The sequence below is a fragment of the Carettochelys insculpta genome, chromosome 2 (assembly GCF_033958435.1).
Source record: "Carettochelys insculpta isolate YL-2023 chromosome 2, ASM3395843v1, whole genome shotgun sequence".
In the NCBI taxonomy this organism is placed as follows: Eukaryota; Metazoa; Chordata; order Testudines; family Carettochelyidae; genus Carettochelys; species Carettochelys insculpta.
The window spans coordinates 199164326-199184033 of NC_134138.1; the positions used below are offsets into that span (position 1 = coordinate 199164326).

A 19708-nucleotide genomic window follows, 5' to 3' on the forward strand; every position below is an offset into this window, starting at 1 on the left:
TTTATTTGGGTGAAGGGATGATAAATGGGTGTATGAACTGTGGAAGGGTACAAGGTGATTTTGGCCTTTGCTACATCTCTGTGGTATGCATTTATTGTCTAAAATATTTTGTATAGCTTCATATTATTTATGATACTGTTAATTCAGATCCTTAAATGAGCTGTGACTACAAGTCCCACATTGAGTCTCCTAAATTCTAGGAGGCCAGTTTGAAAATTCGTTGTTTGAATAGAGTATTTTACTTCATATATAAACCCATGGTTGTGTCTGCAATGTCAGCCTCTGAACTGGGATTAATTTAGTAAATAAAATAACCCAAATGCAGTCAGCAGTCTATCTCTTTATAAACTAGAAATTCACTTTCACCTGTGTATATTGCATCTCTGTATGAAAAGGCTGCTTATTTGCTTCTCCTTTAGATGACTATCAGTTATCCTGTCAACACTGCAGTACTGCTGTTCGTGAAACAAAGACATGTCCATTTCCTGCCCTCTCACTCTGGTTAAATATCAGGCATGCTGGGAGACCCGGAAGTCAGTGCAGTAGTTGTGTATTTTAAAGAGGAGCTGACACCATTTTACTGGCCTGATTAAGATATGTGGGCCTTGCAGGGAAAATGAATTTGGAGAAGGAGTAGAGAAGATGCTCATTACAGAGGGGCCAGGAGGCAGTGTGAATGAAACCATCATGATGAGAATGACAGTAAAGCATCTTCAGTCTGGGGGATTGTTAAAGCAACGTTTAGAGGGGTAATATCTGCCTTGTTCCTGATGTGCTTTGCTTACCTAGGTTGCTAGACCAGAAGGATGATGGATGTGTGGTAGATATGCATCACTTCAATTCCGGAGCACAGTCAGTGCTGGCTTATGCCACTGTGAATGGCTCCCTAGTTGGATGGGACCTGCGATCCAATAGTAATGCTTGGACATTAAAACATGACTTGAGGCTTGGTCTCATAACCTCGTTTGCTGTGGACATACACCAATGCTGGCTATGTATCGGTAAGCTTAATTATTATTCATTCTCATTTTATTGGTTAAACTTAGTGAAATTCATTTAAAACAACTGTGTAATTACAGCTGTCTCTTTAGAGTGCATGTTTTTCAATGGCTACAGATAGCCTTGTCCCCAAAAGAGGAAAAAGAACGTTTAAAGAGCAGATTTCTTTGCTGCATTCTATGGTATACGTAATCAAGACTACGGCCCCTTTGCTTTCGGAACAGACAGGATACAGATTATAAAGTGGTGGGACCCTCCCTCTGACGACAAATAACTCTCTTTCACCAGGTACAAGCAATGGCACCATGGCATGCTGGGACATGAGGTTCCAGTTGCCCATCTCCAGCCATTCCCATCCTTCCAGGGCTCGTATCAGGCGCCTGCTGATGCATCCCCTTTCACAGTCATGGGTAATTGCAGGTAAAACAGATATTTTCCATACCATTGCAATGAAGAAGATTCTGATTCACAGCTTGGTCTTCACTTTCTGGTGCACTGAATTTTCATTCTGCACACTTGCTTCTGCTCAGTAGGTGGGGGGGGCAGGGGTCACAGATGGATTCACCTCTGTGCCTTGTAATGACTTCAACCAAAAAAGGCACAGTGTAACCTCTTATGAAAATTATCATATTTTAGAGTTTTAGTGTTCCTGGTTATTCCAGCTCTCAAGAGGTCACTAGCCCAGCCCAGTGCTTGCCACATCTCGCTGCCAAAGCGGAGTTTGCTTAAAACGCAAGAGGTGAAATCCTGACCCCAGTAAAGCCAATGGGAGTTTTGCTATTGGCTTCACTGTGGTCAGGAGTTGCCTCAGAGTAGGGAAGATTTTCAGAGTTAAGAATTGTTCAGTATCCAAGTTTCATAGAAACCCAACTACTTTGTGCCTTTGAAAAAATCTCCCAAGACTCTTGCCACAAACATTTGCAGCTCTTTATGTACCTAGAATTATAGAACTCTGCAATAATGTTGCAATTCGTGGTGCAGCATTCCATTCCTGCAATGAGTTTTTTATACTTAAAATACTGTGCTGTAGCAGAACATACACAGTTGCAGGATAGTAAGATTAAAATGTAAAGGTTCTTTTGCCCAGTGCAAATTAAAATATTTTTAAATCTAAGGTTCAAAGTTTAAGTAAACTTACTCGTTAAATTTCACCTATTTTATTTTAATAGGTGAAGACCTCCAGATAGAATATATCTCTTGGAAAAGTCTTTCACTTGTGTGACACACACTCAGTGCATGTCCTCCCTTGCTGGGGTGTACATAAGTAGTAAGTTTCTTCTGTTGGGATTTGATCCAGCAAAGGATTCGCTTGTGCTTGCCTTTAAGTATGGAAGTAGGCCCCTTGAATTTAAACAGAGGTACTTGCGTGATTAAAGTTAACCATCTGCACTAATGCTTTGCTGGATCAGGGCTATGCTATCTTACAGGAATTTCTGTAGACTTAGAATTCATGTGGCAGACAGAAGGGACGGATGAGCTCTGAGTTCCCTAACCAGAGTGTTGAAATGTCTCTGTATACCTGCAGGCAAGCCACCATTTACCATTCACAGACTTAGGGCAGAGTTTCCTGGGATCTTAAGTGACCAGATAATGTTTTCAGGAGGATTTTGGAAATAACTGAATTTAAAACAAAACTTCCTATTCTACCTTAAAGTGAGGTTTAGTGTCCTTTGTAGCCATAGTGGAGATGCCATTGTAGACATGGACACAACAAAATGTGTTTAGAATTTACTAATAGATGAGGTTAACCTGTTCCCCAAGGAGAGTACTCCAAAGAAAGCCAAGCCCTGTGGTTCAGTTGTAACTGTGTTGGTGATTTTCTTTTTCTTTACTTTTTCTGTAGCTGTTCAAGGAAATAATGAGGTCTCCATGTGGGATATGGAAACTGGAGACCGGCGGTTCACTTTGTGGGCCAGCAGTGCCCCTCCTCTTTCAGAATTACAGGTCTGGTTTCCTTTTTTCTTTATCGATTGCTGTGCTTTGTAGTTTCTATAGAATTTTCTCAGCCTCCAAATGGCACTTGAGTATTTTTGTTTGTGTGTTTGGTTGCTGCCTTTTGTTTTCTGTAGTTTCTCAGCACGTGCTCGTTTTGAGCAACTTGTCATGGTTTGCTCTCGAAAGGAAACCAACCTTCCAAGAAAGTCTAGGATACTACAACAAAATAAGACAACTGTGGCCCTCTAAGGAATTAACTTATGTCAGTTGTCTGGTTTAGATATTTCTTCCTTATTACATTTCTGAGATCATGTAGTTGGGTTTGAGCATCTTTGTGTAGTGCCTTTGCAAAGTGACCTTGGCAGCAGGGAATTGGAAAAGGCGGTTTGGAATATAAGGTACATTGCCCTAATTCCCCTTTCCACTCCACCTATTGTAGAGGACTTAATGATATTTAACTCATCCACTGCTATGCTTGTTCACCTTGTTTTTTTCACGAAACAATCTAGGCAAGCATCTGGGCTCTGAGGTTACCTGTAAAGCGCAAAACAGCAAATGCATAATATTGTATTTGGGTCGCTTATAACTTAATGGCCTTTAAATGTTGCTCTAGTGATCACACTACTTCTGTTCTATTGCACTTTATAGAGGCAACGCACCACTGTATTTAGCAGTTAGTATTAAATAGGGAAGGTATACCTTCATATGTGGCAACATGTGCATGCTTTTTTCACTGTTACTCATTAGTCAGAGGCACTTCCCTATCCAGCAGTGAGTGCAAAAGAAAGGAAATAAAATCAAAGAAAAATCTTTGAACAAAAAGTATTATTAAACCCCTCATTTTAATGCATGTTAAAAATTCAGATCTGCAATATATGCTATGCTTGGTTAAAGGACCTATTTCCCCTGGCTAGAAATCTTAGGTTCCCTTCACTGTTGTGATCTTAAATAACCCTGTCTAGTGATGTTTGCGCTGTTGTAGCCATGGTGATCCCAGGATACTTTGAGTGACAAGGTGGTCCATCAACCTGTTATCTCCTGTGGAATTCTATCTTTTCATAAGTTTTTTTTTTTTTTGGTGCGTTTTCAGTTAATTGGCAGTCTGTGGTGGTGGTTCCTATAACCTTAGAACTGCCAGGGCATCAAGTGTGTATCCTTGTGCTTTTCAACTTAACTAATTTTACCCAATTCTGTGAGAGAACTACTCTAATTTTACTGAACTGGGAATGTCTCTATGGAAATGTCAGAATTGTTTGTCCTATCTCATTGGAACCATAAGACTTAGATTCTTTTGCATTGCTTTGTGAGCAGGAATAGAAAGAAATGACTTTTACCTCTACATATTTAAGATTTTGACAAGATGGTTCACAAAACAACGCAAGAGAATCAAGACACACAAGCCCAAGAAACAAACGCCCACTTTTCACAAATAAGTTGCCTGTGTGTAATGGAGTCAGTGTTGGACAGGCTGCCTGTCTTGTTTTGTGAAGCAGGGCAACATAAATTAGTAATTTAATACAATTAATGTTTCTGGAGATAGTAACTTGTTTGCATTTCCCCCATTAGCCCTCACCTCACAGTATTCATGGAATATACTGTAGTCCTGCAGATGGAAATCCCATATTACTGACTGCAGGTTCAGACATGAAAATAAGGTAAGAATAATGTAAGGAATCTCCTTAAGATATGTTGGGTTTTGAGAAATCCCAACCTGCAATGTAAGGCTATGCTTTAGCAACATTGGCTTTACTATTTGCAGATTGGTTCATTAGAATTTTGTACAATTGAATGTTACCTATTTTCCCTACAGAATTAACAGATCTATTCTATTCCTCACCTTACTGCTTGTTATATTAGGCCAGTGCATCACACTTTTCCCATCTGCAAAACTGAAATACAGGCTGAACCTCTCTTCTCCGGCATCCTCAGAACCTGTCCAGTGCTGAATGAGTGGATTTGCCAGTCCATGGGAGGTCGATGTTATTGTCTAACATGTTGCCAACACTTCCACTGTTTACTGGGCTCTTGGCAGACATTTAGGGGTAAATTGCAGCTAGGTAACAGTGCAGAACACTGTTCGCCAGGACTGGTGGCTGTAAGCGAACTTTATGGGTCTGTGGGAAACTTGGCTATACCCATGGTAAGTGGTCATCTGGCTAACTAAAATCATGCTGGATTACATATATTGCTGGACAAGAGAGTTCTGGATTAGAGAGGTTCAACCTGTAATATTCATGCTTTGTAATTGGTTGATATGCTTTGCTTAGAAGCAGCAGTTACAGTAAACTTTCATATCCAGCAGCCCTGCAACCAGGAGGTTGCCAGATATTCGAATGTTCTGGATAAGAGAAGTATACCTCGCAATGCATAACATTGAAGAAAAGCATGATTAGATGATATTAAGAAACAAACAAAAATGTGTACAGAGTACTGTATTTGGCAACAACAGTAGTATTGTAAACTTATACCATATTTGCTGTATGTATTTGTATTTACTTTCACTATACTGTACTTAGAGAAAATGTAACTAAAATTTACTTATGGTTAACATGCTGGTTATTTGAGAGTTTCAGATGATAGAATTCCAGATATGAAAGAGTTTACTGTAGTGATGCCTTTTGAGCAAATCTGATATTAACTTTGATTTTCTGTATTTATAACCTGTAACTCTTCCCTTCAATGTTTTTGTAGTCTGAGCTAATGGAATTTTACCTTAAGGGTAGGATGTCTCTTAACACAACTATATTGAGCTCTAACAGCATTAAGCATTTCTTACCATGTTTGGATTTTTGGAGTTATGTGTGTGTTTGTTTTGCTTGCTTTTTTCCTCCCTCTGTTAGGTTTTGGGAAATGGCTTATCCTGAGAGATCATACATTGTTGCAGGAAGTGCTAACTGCCCATCTGTATCCTACTATAGGAAGATAATTGAAGGCACAGAAGTGGTTCAGGTATTCTTTTTTTTTTGGTTTTTGGTTTTTATTGCCCCTCCAGGCCAGAGGTTAAGTACACCAGTTTGATGAGGGAAACTTTCATTGCTGGTGACTATGCCTTACTTCTATGGATTGATGACTTCAGTCTCAGCAAGTTACATTTAGAGGCATTAATAGTGTTTCAAACTAAAAAGTGCTTGTTGTAACAAACACTACCACCGATGATAATCACTGGGGAAACCAGGTACCTGAAGATGACTTTTGTGGTCCTGGAACTTGGTGATTGAGCAGTTTATATTATAGCAGTGGCTTGCCAGTCAGTGACGTGTTTCCACTACAGGCTGATACCCAGTTATTATGGAATTCGTCCTGTAGTTAGAAGTTGAGTACACAAATTATTTTTGCAATATTGTGAGTACACTATTTGTTCCTTACGGGATAACTAAAAATAGTTGGAGCACAACTTAAACCAGATCTGAAAAGTACAGGAATGTTTTCATTTCAGAATTCTGCTGACTGTGTCCCTCAGAATGATCTCTGGCACTTGCAGCTTTGCTGACTTACGTTGGCTTTGTCATGTTTTTTTATTGATTATTTAAATAAATAAATGCCATTTTTAGAGATTTTTACATATTTCCCATTTGGAAAAGTCCTACATAATTAGGATAAAACTGGCTAGATTCTTCAGAGATGACTACAAATCTGTAGAATTGGAATATATCCTTTCTATAAAGTTTAACAAATGATATCCCTGCAACAGAACTGTTAGTTGAAAGTTCTAGGTGGGCTAATCTTTTCTACAGGATTTTTCCTTGAGGGTGAGTAAACATAAGAGAAAAATGTATCAGCTTTTCCTTTACTGAAATTGTAACATGGAATTTGGGACACCTTTGTTGTTCTCTTAATGACTAATACAGAATTATGACTTCAGTTCAGGATCAAGGGGTTGGATTGTGAGGGAAGAGAGCCCTTAAAGAACCTGTCCCCTCCAGACTTCCCCTTGTCTCCCCAGCCTCATTCACTAATAGGAGGAAAACTTCTGGCAAAAGACAACTTATGTTGGTTTTTTTAATGGTCCTTGTAGTTGTCCAGAATATGGAATATTATCTTTTAAATTTATGTACCTATGGAGATTTTTTATTTTAATATTTCCACTCTCAAACAGGAAATTCAAAATAAGCAGAAGGTGGGCCCCACAGATGAGACTCCTCGTCGGGGACCAGAGTCTCTACCAGTTGGACACCATGATATTATCACAGATATTGCTACTTTTCAGACTACTCAAGGGTTTATAGTAACTTCATCGAGAGATGGAATTGTCAAAGTGTGGAAGTAAAGGTTGCACTAATATAGAGTATGTAAATATTTGTAATAAGGAATAGTATTATACTGACTTTGAAGGTGGCCACCTATCAATCACTATGGTTATTAAAACTTGTCTAAAGACCCTTTCAGTTATTTTATTGCAGCTGCTTGGTTTCTGAAGCACTTTCTGAAAGTAACAAGCAGAAGCAGTTTATGAAGTTGTGGTTAACCTGGTGGTCATACTCTTCTTCAGGAGCCTATTATAGAAGAGTTTTTGAAATCTCGTGTTGCAGATTACAAGCATAATGAAAGCTGCTGATTCCTACAGAGACAGTATTTATGAAGTCTGATTTTTTTCTTTGCGTTGAATCTGAAAGAAGAGAGACATTGTTGCACTAATGTCCATGTGTACTCTGCTAAATGTGTAGTTAATACCACAGAATAAACTCCATTTGAGCTTACTTGTACAGTGGTTTTGTCTGCAATATCTGTTGTCCCTTTATGTTTCTGGTGTGCTGAACCTTTAAATCTGCCAGGTTTCTGCTTACTGTATTAGACTTGTAGGCAAATGTCATCCTGTTTATTTGAGCATGTCTTCGAGAGACTTGAAAGCCCAATGGTATTGTGAAAGGGGGAAGATACTTTAAACACTTCTTACTATTCTCCACACTCTTTTACTCTAATGAATATGTAAACCAGAGATTGTGTGTCATGTTTTCTTATAGACTTCATTTTTACTTACAAAACAGGGATAGGATTCTTAAATACAGGCAGCAAAGAGGTTTTAGGTATATCATGTGCAGACAATTTCGGCTCTTGCAGGCAAGTAATGACTTGCAAAGAAGCTAGGATCTCCCACTATGATCACTGCTTCTGGTCTTGTTCTTAACACAGAAGGTCTGATGGGATTATCACTGAGTATTGTCTTCAACGATTGCAAACACATGAAACAAGACACCATCTGAAATTTCAGGCAGATGGTTTAATTGGTGACATGATATGTTGCATAAGACACTTTTAAAAAGATCGTTATGATGCAAGCATAGTGATAGAAGGTACATTTTAAAAACTGCCCACAAACAGAGTTGTATAAGAACAAGAAATTCTGCCTCTAAACTGACATGCTGGCCAGACCTACAGCAGCCAGTTTTCTTGATTTCCATCTGAACTGCTGATGGAATAGACCAATTTCTGTGGAATGATTCAATTTAATGAAATCAACATTTTCTGATAGGAAAAAATTACATTTGAATATTTCTTTTTACAAGCCCTATTACAAATTAAGGCGGGATAGATGCAGCTTTTTAGATGCTGACTGTTGTTTCAGAGTTCTTTTTGGTGTAAAACAAGTAATTCAGTCACCAATTGTATAATTACATTATCTGGAAAAGTAATGCCTTTTTCTTACCTTTACACACTGCAAATTATACTTATAAAAGGAGCATCGAAAGTAGTTTCCCTGAAAAGAATTTGCACTCCACTTTAATCATGGAAAGAGAAGAGTGTTACAAACTTTGATGCCTGAATTTTTTCCAGCCAGCTCTAACAAAAGATGACTGACCTGTGACTAAACTGTTCGTGAAGGTCCTGACTTAGTTTCCCAGTGCCCTTGTCTCCTACTGAAAAGTAGAACTGAACACATTCATTACTACACAGCCACAGACTGTGTGGTGCATATGGATAGATACATTCAAGTTTTTAAAATAACAATCTGTAGCGCCTATTTTTTAAAGGAATAAAATGATTCTGGAGCTGACAGATTGTGCCCCCATTTCTTCCATCATTTTCACCAGTAATGCATTGTAGGAGGCAGAGAGGAATTTTTACAGGTCAGAACCATGAATCATCGTTCATTTCTTCAGCCTAGTGCCGTATTCAACCATTTAATTGTCTAAAATGTGTTGGTTCCATCCATCTACAAAACATAAAAGCAATTCTTTCTCCTCGTGATGTTGATTGTCCATACAGAGGGTTAAAAAGACCTCCTTTTCTCTCTGTCCTGTAAATGTTGTATTAAGGTAGAGCATGACTTTTCACACACTGACCTCTGGCCACAGCTTGAGCATATGCTATGGTGCCTTTTCATAAGGGCCAGGATGGGAACAAATATCTAGGCAGCTGATGGAGCCAGTCTCTCCTCAGCTTGGAAGAGTGGCAAGGTAGCCAGATGTGGCAGCACTATTAAGCTATGTCTGCATGGCAACTGCTATTTCGGGCTACAAATATATCCTAAAACAGCAACACCATGGCTTTTCTCCACCCTTGAAATAGCACTGGCTTTTTAAGTGTAGTATTCCAGTTCCATTACCCCTCATTGTACGAGGGGTAGTGGAACTTACAGAATAGTCATTTTTTCTGAATTTTGGTGCTGTTTGGATGGCACCAAGTTCCGAATAAGGAATTTCAAAATAATTTAAACAATTTACATACTGCAGATTGCGTAAATTATTTCAAAACCAACTTGCCATGAAGACATAATCTTGGTGCCCTCACTCTTCCTTAGCATAAGCTGAGCCCTCCCCCTCAACTACATATAGTGCTTCTGCAGGTGGTAGAAATGTGGAATTGGGTGGTCTTTCCATCTGGGAGAACAAAACCCCACCATACGGATCAGGGAAGAGGAGGTGGCTGGCAATGTGAACAAGTGCTATAAAACAAAAGACTATATAAACCTCATCAGAACAGCAGAAAAAGATGAGGCATCTGTGCTATGTAGTATAGATGCAGTTGCAAATGAGTAGCCATTCAAAATCCATCACAACAGTACTGGACACTGCATTCTAAGAAAATCGCTAAGCCTATTTTCAAAGGTTATGCAAGGGCCATAAGGTAGCCAGTATTTCAGAAATGTCCATCAGAGCAGTGGATGGCCTGCACCAATGAAAACTGTTTCACTTATTTATATGCTTAACTTCAAGAAGCCAATGTTAACCCTAGCATCTTTGGGCTGCTATTGCCACATCCATTAATAAGAGTTAAGACTTTACTCCTGTAGACCATTTTAGCTCTGCAGCCAAACTACACAGCATGTGCATTGTAGTTAGGGGAGAACAAAGCAGTAGTGAATACTTAGCTATTTGCTTTTCAATATGCCAGCTGTTATGCAAGATAGGTTTTATTTCCAGTTCTGATTGTCATCCATGAATCCTTATATACAAGGCTGTCCACAGCATTCTGAAAATACTGATGACCTATAAACTGTAATGACTGCAGAACCAACCTAAACCCTAAGGCTATGTCTACATTAGAAGCATCTGTCAACAGAAGTTACTGTCAACCGGGAAATCTCGACAGAACCTCTGTCAACAGATTGCATCTACACACAACTTGCTCTGTCTACAGGGAACTTCCAGACTGCACTGCCCTCTGGTGCCAAAAGCGTAATGGCAACTCTGCAAAGAGGACTACCTGGCAACCAGAAGCCCGCTCTGTCGTTGGCAGTACTCTGTCGAGAGATTGTTATGCCTCAACTTTTTGAGGGATAACAATGGCGAGGAAAATGCAGAGTTCTGTCAAGACTCTGTTGACAGGATGCTTTAAGTGAGTAGGCACTCCCTGAGTTGTGTCGACAGAAGGTCCCTTCTGTCGACAAAACTCTCCAGTGTAGACCCAGCCTAAGTGTGTTTATAATTCATGAGAGTCTTGCTTAGAATTATTTAAATACCTGGTCATGTTCACATCCTCAATGTTAGGGTCATAACAGTTTAAGTGGGCCAGGTTTTCAGATTTGACAAGGGTGGTTCGTTCAGTGAGAAGTTCTGGAGCTGGGAAAGGAGGAGGCCACAGAAGAGCCAGATGAGAGCCTAGTCCTGTTCATCTCCTGCTGGGAAACAGTGAAGGGAGAGCAATGGTAGATAGCACACTGCTTCAAGTAGCTTTGAATGGGTGTGGAGCTATGAAACAGCTCTGTGCTTGGAGGCTAATTGACAAAGGTGGTGAATGGTGATGGGAAACTGCCTGCTTGTGTATGGACCTGCTTACAATCAGGCTGGTGTGGAATCAGTGCTCAACTGGCACTGACTCCACAGAGGGCAGAAAGGAGGAGGCAGAGACATAGAAGAGTTGGTATATCAGCTGAATAGTCTTAAGGTTTTGTGAAGTCATCCATAGGGTTCCAATGGTTAAACTGTCCATGCTACTCAGGTAGGGTTTGCAGATATCCCCCTTCTTATCCACTTACATCAGTTGTGACTCAGATTTATTTTCTTTTGTGTGTTTTGGCTCCATTCTCCATCATGTCTGTAATTACCAAGGGCTGATGTGCACTGGTGGCAAAAATGTTGGTATTTAGAGGACCATCGCTTTGGTCATCCTGGAACGTTTGCCTTGAATTCTGAAAAGTTTTGACTTCGTACTCGTGTGTGGCATCATTTCCTGACGATTCTTCTTCCCTGGTCAAGTTGGGGATAAAAGAACAGGAACATTTTTGGCTTAGCAGAGAGACACAAAAATTATTTGACATCGTCTATTTCAAATTTCTACCCTTTTCCTTATGTTCAGGTCTTAACTAAACATCACATGGACAGAGGTATTCACATTTCAAGTGAGTCTTGTCTTCACTATTTGCAGCAAGCTGGGGTATGAAGCTACCCTGTCCTGCAGTAAGTAGCTATGTGGACCCTGCTGCTGTGCATGCACAGTTCATTAATGCACTTAGGCTGTTTCTACACAGGCAAGAGCTTCTGGAAGAATGGTGCCTTCTTCCGGAAGATCTACAGAGCTTCTACACATCGAAGACGCTCTTTCGGATTTCTTCTGGAAGAAGGTGCCCCCTCTTCTGGATTCTGTATCCCATTTCAGAATCAGGAAGAGGACCTTCTTCCAGAAAAATCATCTGGAAGAAGGCATGTGTAGATGTTCCCAGACTACTTTTTCCAAAAGAAGCAGTCCTCCATGGCAGCAGCCTGCTGGAGAGCAGGGCTGCTCTAGACACCCCCAGCGAGCCTCTATGGTCCTCAGGTCCTTGCAGCCTTTAAAGTTGCAAGGACCCAGAGACCCCGTGGCAGGAAGCTGAGTGTGTGAGACAGGCAGCACGTGCAGAGCTGCCTGCCACACTCCCCCGAGGCTGCGCAGCAAGTGCCGATCCACAGGGATGGCTAGCCACCCAAGCACCCTGCACCACCCAGGGGAGGCCCAGGAACCCAGACGAGGGCAGCCAGGACCCCGACCGGGCTCCAAAATGAAGGGCCTCCTCCTGGACTGAGCTAGAGCTCCAGGACCTCATGGGGCTCTGGTGTGATGAGGGTGTCCTCTGGGACACCAGCGGGCACCAGAGGAATGCCCCAGCCTTTGCCCACCTCGCCCAGGGCCTGGCTGCCTGTGACCACCCCTGCTGGACACCAGAACAAGTGAGGTTCAACGTGAAGGAGCTGCTGCAGGGGTACATGTGGGCTAGGGATAGTGCCCGCAGAGCCGGCTGTGCCCCTGCCAGCTGCCCCTTCTACCAGGAGCTGCAGGACCTCCTGGCTGCAGAAGACACCTCTCCACCTTGTGTCATTGTGGAGACAGCCACAACTGAGCCCCAGCTACCACACCGGAGGAGTGGGACAAGGGACCTGCCACTGTGGACATCCCACCTGGTGGGGGGTCCACTGATGGGTCCCTCGTCATCGTGGTACCCTCTACCGCCAGCAGCCAGGTCCCCTCCAGCTGGGTATCACCCGACTTATATGAGGCCATCTTGGGTCAGTGCATACAGTGGAAAAGCACAGTGCAGGGGAGGGGGACACCTGGGCCCGGGCCCTAAAGCCCGTCCCCAGTCAGGGCCAAGGGTACACCCATGCCTGCGAGCAGCACCCAGCTCCCTCTCCCATGGAGTGCCCTCCCCCAAGTGTGCTGAGGCCCCCTCCGGACAGCAGAGCTGCATCTGGAACCCCCCATGGCCAAGCCCCCGCCCAGCCCACGAGCCCGTTGCTTGGTGGGCCACCGTGGATAGTGCCCTGGCTCCAGCATCATGCCCCAGTGGCCTCTGTGGCGAATGCATGCAAGCCCACACAGTGGGCCCTGCCCCCAGAACATGCGTGTCCCATGGGTCCATGGAGGGGGGTAACCAGCTGGGGAGACTGGGGCCATGCCACCCAGGTCCCAGATGTGGTACTGACTTCCACCACCCTCTCTCTCTTAACAGCAGTATCATCTGAGGGCCGGGGCAGCCGGCTGAGGAGCCCAGCGCCCACCAGCCCCATCCAGGCTGGAGAACCCAGCAGCCCACCAGCTGGGCCTGCACTAGCCCCCACTGCGCCGTGGCCACCAGTGCACTGGACCTGACGCAGCCGCTGCAAGGAAGAGGTCACAGCCTACACGGTGGCCATCCGCTGGCAGAACGCCCTCACCGAAAGATGGCTGGTCCTTGACAAGGCCGAGCTCCTGTGGAGGCGGGACACATGGATGTGCGGGGGGGGATGCTCCACACTGTGTGCAGGGCCCTAGCAGGCCAGCCCCCAGCCCCACCGTTGTCCCCCCAAGGCCTCCGCTATTGCCCCCTGAGCCCCTCCCTGCTGTTCCCCCCAGCTGCCCCTCCTGCAACCCCCCCCCCACTGGCCCCTCAGCTGCTCCTGTGCCCCCGGCCCATGACCCTGAGGCCTGGCCACCCTATTGCCCCCGGGCCTGCCTGATGCTGCGCTGCGGGACCTTGCAGCCTGGCTTGTGGTCGTCAACCCGGCCCCTGGTCCCCTCCTCTGAGGCTGGGCCGGACACTGACTGGCCCTACCTGCCAGTGCTTCTGGCCCCATCAGCACCCCGCATTCCTGCCCCAGTCCCCATCCAGGTGTAGGTGCCCCTGCCCCCTTACCCCCATGTAGATAGTTCACTCCCTGTCAGGTTTTTGGTTGTTACTTTTATTATTCACTCTTTACATTATTCACATTGGTAATGGCTCGGGGTTAAATATATGGTAGCATTTAGCACACCCCCCCGTGTCCCTGATTACTGTGGGGTGGGGGGGGGGGCTGTGTGAGGGTGTGCGGATGGAGGTGTGTGTAAGGAGTGCCGGTGTGGGGGTTAGTAGTCCCCTTGGCTGAATGCCTCCTGAAGTGCCTCCCGGATCCAGAGCCCATCACGGTTGAGCCGCCGGTCGGGGGCTGCAGCGGGATGCTGGTAGCAGGGGGGCCAGCTCCGTCATCCAGCCCTGGGGCAGGGTCCCCTCACATGCCTCGATGAGGTTGTGGAGTGTGCAGCAGGTGGCCAGGACCTGCAGGACGTTCTGCACCCCCCCGCATCGAGGCGTGTGAGGAGACTCCTGAGCCATGCCTTCAGACGGCTGAGAGTGCACTTGACGGGATACCGGCCCCATGTGAGCCGGGTGTTAAACAGCTCTGGGAGGGTGTGGGGTGGCTCATGTATGGGTGCATCAACCAGGGCTGGAGTGGGTAGGCCAGGTCACCCATGAGGCAAAGAGGCATCATGACGTCCCCGATGGCATGTTCCCTCTGGGGCACAAATGTCCTGGCCTCCACCCTGCGGAACAGGGCAGAATTCTGCAGGATCCACACATCATGTGCCCTGCCTGGCCAGCCAACATAAATGTCCGTGAACTTCCCACGGGCGTCCACCACCACCTGTAGCACGATGCAGTGGTACCCCTTGTGGGTGACGTGATGGTGGTTTGGGGCCCTGATGGGAATATGTGGCCCATCAATTGCCCCAAAGCACTGGGGGAACCTGAGCACGGTGAAGCCCTCAACAACTGCGTCCAGGTCCCCGATGTTCATCAGCCGCTGCAACAGCACATGTTTGATGACTCTCATGACCTGCAGGGGAATGGGAGCGCTTGTGGGCATATGCAGAGGGGTCCTTACCCACCTTCCCTTCCACCCCCTCCCTCCCTACCAGGTCCCCCTGCTGGAGGACCTCTCCGACAGTGGCCATGTGGTATCCCTTCTGGGCTAAGCCTGCCCCCTCCCCCGACCCTGCTCCCTCCCAATTGGTGCCTGGGGTCCCCCAAGCCCGCCAGCCCCCTCCCTCCTGGCAGTGGGGCAGGGTCTGGGGCAGGGCTTACCTGGAGGATGACAGCCCCGATGGTGGATGTGCCCACCCCGAACTGCTGCCCAGTTGATCGGTAGCTGTCTGGGGTGGCCAATTTCCAGATGGCGATGGCCAGGCGCTTCTCCGGGGAGAGGGCTGGCCTCATCCAGGTATCCTGGCATTGTAGCATGGAGGCGAGTCAGCTGCAGCGCTCGAGGAAGGTCTCTTCATCCGCAGGTTCTGCAGCCAGCAGTCATTGTCCCACTCCCCGCCCCCCCCCCCCCGGTGATGACCTTGTCCCACCAGTCTGTGCTGGTGGTGTGGGTCCAGATGCACTGGCCCGGTCAGAGGGGGCCCGGCAGGGGCCGTGGAGGTTCAGGACCCACGGGCCTGAGCCTCTGTCGCCACAGGAGGGTGTCCAGGAGGATGGCTAGTGCACGGGCAAGCCTGCTGTCCTGCGGCTGCTGGGGGGAGGGTGTCTATGCCTGCTGGTTGGCGGGCATTGGACAGGGGCCTGGGTCTGGCTTGCTGGGCACAGACGTGGCTGGCCTCGGCCGGGTTTGCAGGGAGGGGCTGTTTGGGTGGGGCCCTTTAAGGGGCTGTGTGGCTGGCAGCCCTGGAAGGTCTCCCTGGCTGTGTGACCCCCCGTCCATGTTGTTTCCTGCCCTGCTGTTCCGGAAGAGTGCCGGTGCATGTGTAGATGCACTCTTCCATAAGAAGGGGTGGCTCTTTCAAAGTCCTGTTTGATGTGTAGATACACTCTTCCGGAAGCAGATCTTCCAGCAGAGATCTTCCAGAAGATCTTCTTCAGGAAAAAGTGCCATGTGTAGAAACGGCCTTAGAGTGTAGCTCAAAGTATGCTAAGAGGAACTGTTTGTATACCTCAGCATGGTCAACTCAGACCATACAAGGCAGGCTAGTGAAGGGCGGATTTACACCACAGCCTGCTATGAACCGAACAAGCAGAAACTGGGTAGAAGGTGGCTTTTGCATCTGGTTTTAATTACAAGCTTTTAAACCTTTGTTGCAATTCTATATCATTTTCATTATTTTTAAATGATGGATAACTTTAATGACACACTACAAAAACTTCAATATTACTATTCGCACGCATGAAATGAAGCATGTCTGTAAGTGTTTGCAGGTTTCTTTTGTACAAATTCTTACACAGGAGAACTTCGTCACTTTGCTCATATGTAATAAATCATAATAAAATAAGTGGACTCACAAGTGTTTTTGGCTCCCTCGTGGATATGGTGGAGGCTGATGGCTTCCAGTACACCTGCTACTGAGCTTTTCTGGTGGATATTTGTTGATTTCACCTATTTAGAAAACAAGACCAAGTACCAATGTACCAGTTCAATACAATTTAAAACAGTTTTCATTCAAAGTTCCCTCTTCTGCTCTCCCCCAGCCCCCAGCTCTCTTTGCCCAGATTGACTTTATTTATTCATTCGACAAAATTTCCATCTACAGAAGCCTGCAGGCTAGACACAGCCCAAATGACCCAAGTGCACAACAAACTGTCACTGTGTTGATCTACAACTAAGCCAGCATTTTTTTCTGTTCATTAAGGGAAGGCTCAAGATACCCTATTATCAGTTCCAAGCCCTCAGCCTAGGCCACTTGTCCAAGCTGTGCAGAAGCTAGACATGACCTAAGTCACGGCGTTTGAAAAGTGTTGGGGGATCTGTGTGAAATAAGATTGATAGCCTTCATTCAATTCACAATTGACAGGTGTACAATAAAGCCTATTGAGATCACCATTGTTTATAATCTAATTAGACAGCCGTCGGAATGAACAAGCATGGAATTAAACCACCCTTTCACCTCTTTAAGTATTTAAGTTGATCCCCTAAGGGCAGAATGGAGGGACTTTAGGATGGGAAACTTAAACTGAAGTCTCCATGCTGAATGCATTTGTGGAGTTCCAGAAGATTTATAGTCAGTGTTTTCTGTCTAATGTATTTCACGAGTTGCTGAATATTCACGGAAGAACGAGGAAACAGCTTTAACATATAACTTACTCCTGAGGAGATGCACAAATGGCTTCATAAACCTCACTAGATATTCAGGGTCAGGCTTGTGAACTCTGCCCAGCTGAATCAAATGCTGTTCAATGGGAATACTAGCCAGGTCTTCCAATTCTGTGTGGTTATAGGTACGTCCTAATGAAATCACAAGCAGAGCATATCCACGGCACTTGGCTGTCACAGATGCAGTCTTTAATATTTCTTTATCCCACCAACTTGTTTCTCCAGCAGATATCACAATAATAGCCTTGTGTTGTCTCAGGTGTCGTGCAGATAAGAAAACATTATTCATTACCCAATCTATGGTATGGCCAAGAGCAGCTTCTCCATTAAGCTGTTTCATAGTTCCTTGGATATGTCTTTTCATTAAATTTTTACTGTTGAATTTGAGAAAATCAAACTCCACCTTTACAGGATTCTTCCCAGTGTGGGGTTTGAAACCTGGTGGAGCATGGCTCACCACAGCCACCCTGTCACCAGTGGAAGAAATATGTGGCTCAGAGGAAATGTCAAAGTGATCAACTACTTTGCTCAGAAAGCCTTTCACTTCCTCAAATTCAGCAGCACTCATTTTCTGCGAGCTATCCAAAATGAAAGCAGCATCCACATACACCGGTGATGATCGGGACGTGCGGCGTTCACAAACTTCATCTGGTTTACATTTGTCTGCAATTAAACAGAAAATTAGTTTGCATTTCTCTTGTCAAGAAATTGAAAGTCTAACGATAGAAATGTCATCTAGGCTTCCAGTGCTGGAGAAGATTAACAAGCCTAACCTTAAAGTATTAACAACAACCTTCTATCTCTTGGAAATCATGTATAACTAACGTCAGAAAGCTGAGGGCCTGATCCTGTGAAATAAGATTAGACCTTCTTACATTAAAATTCTCTTGTATTCGCTTGTTCTCGGAGACTGGTGGCATTTGCGGCAATAGTTAGTTTACTGCAAATTTGGAGCCAGAGGCAACTTTGCAATATATCCATAAAACACAATTTCAACACAACCCAAAAACACAATACTCCAGAAAAATAGCTTTTATCTCAGCACTGATACATATGTAAGGAACTGTTCAAAGGTCATAGTAACACAAATATGCACTGGAATTATAAGAGCAATGATCACTGAATTCTTACTTGGGAAAACAGGTATATTTAATGGCACTGAACGAGAAATACAAGGAGAAATGTCTTGTTCAAAAATACCACTCTGAGGCAGGGTCTACACTACAAAAATAACTTTGAAGTTGCTTACTTTGAAGTACAACTTCAAAGCAAGCAACTTCAAAGTTGAGAGTCTGCACATAACCCTACTTGGAAGTTAAACTTCGAAGTAGGGCTCTACTCCATTCCCAGGAATGGAGTAAGGACTTCAAAGCTGGGCTCCTTACTTGAAAGTTAACTTTGAATAAAGCAAAAAATGGGTGTAGATTCTCTGCTGGCTGCTTTGAAGTAGTGCCTAACTTTGAAATTAGCTCCCAGTGTAGACACAGCCTATGTGTTGCAGTGGTCTATGTAGATTTCCACATTTTGGTTATGCTGAATGCTGCATACCACCGTCAAGGCTTAACGATGCCCAGTAACTTTCAGAATTACATACCAAATTCCAAACCACCAAGAAATCTGAAGTGTCCCTTAACCTATCTTCTTTCCAATGGAATGTCATTCCACTGACAAGAAATGCATATTGAAAACTGTTGTAACAACCACCTCCTAGCATGTCTGTATTCATTATAGAAAACCCATTATAAAAGATCACACTATATGTGAAGACAAGTGCATTGCATGGGTCCCACTGAGTAGCGTGTGTCTGACCTGCGATATTTCACACGCTACATTTCCTGAGGACAATTTCAGGACCAGACTGTCTTTAATCTTACTGAGTACACTGAGATGGTGGATGGCACAGGGAACATCAGGTGCCAGGCCCAGGGACAATCATGATCCCTTGCATTCAGGAGAACGCAGAGATTGCTTTCTCTATGCATCCCCAAAGTTGGTGGAGAGGAGTTAGGGCTGGAGCCCTGCTTTCTCTCCAAGCCTGACATGATTCCAAGGAATTGTACAGTTTGCTCACATGCCCTTTTTGCTGAGGAGCTTTGTCTATCAAGGGGGTCAGTGACCTCCAGCAACACAATCCCCTAGCTCCTGAGGCCAAAGCCACCCCTGAACTACTTTTGTGTGGGTTTGCAAGAATCCGTGCACTTAACTTTATCAGAAGTTTAGGGGATGATGCAACTTTCCTTAGCTACTCATGCCGCTCACAGGATTTTCAATTCAATGCACTCCCCTTCCCACCGTATAGTTCTATGGAGACTACTTTGGAACCTCCAGAGGACATTGTACTACATAATCTGGGGCACTGGAAGAGATACTTACTATGGATCCTTCTTCTGGAAGCTGGAAACATTGCTTGTTTCAAATAAATTAATGGAGCCAAGTTGACAGTAAAATTAAATTAACTGATTTTTATTTTTACCAAACTAGACATTGACTCTGGATCCCTAATAGCAGAAGAGCTTCTTACATGGGTAGAAATATTCCCT

At 44.7% G+C, this 19708-nt stretch overlaps 2 protein-coding genes across 3 annotated transcripts in view; one reads left to right on the plus strand and one right to left on the minus strand.

Moving 5' to 3' along the window:
• PIK3R4 (phosphoinositide-3-kinase regulatory subunit 4) overlaps positions 1-7806 on the plus strand; it is a 34011-nt gene extending 26205 nt beyond the window's left edge. Inside the window, exons 15-20 of one of the 2 annotated variants that reach the window (XM_074988294.1) lie at positions 790-1001; positions 1288-1419; positions 2843-2943; positions 4501-4589; positions 5775-5883; positions 7031-7806. In XM_074988294.1, the coding sequence (XP_074844395.1) occupies positions 790-1001; positions 1288-1419; positions 2843-2943; positions 4501-4589; positions 5775-5883; positions 7031-7201 (814 nt within the window). In that variant the 3' untranslated portion in view covers positions 7202-7806. The remainder of the gene's footprint in view (positions 1-789; positions 1002-1287; positions 1420-2842; positions 2944-4500; positions 4590-5774; positions 5884-7030) is intronic. The other variant, XM_074988295.1, reaches the window with a different exon arrangement.
• A 3253-nt stretch (positions 7807-11059) lies between these two features.
• Positions 11060-19708, minus strand: part of COL6A6 (collagen type VI alpha 6 chain) — a 91191-nt gene continuing 82542 nt past the window's right edge. The window contains exons 34-36 of the mRNA XM_074988297.1: positions 17160-17831; positions 16361-16454; positions 11060-11561 (exon numbers count right to left, since the gene is read on the minus strand). Of these exons, the coding sequence (XP_074844398.1) occupies positions 11369-11561; positions 16361-16454; positions 17160-17831 (959 nt within the window). The 3' untranslated portion in view covers positions 11060-11368. The remainder of the gene's footprint in view (positions 11562-16360; positions 16455-17159; positions 17832-19708) is intronic.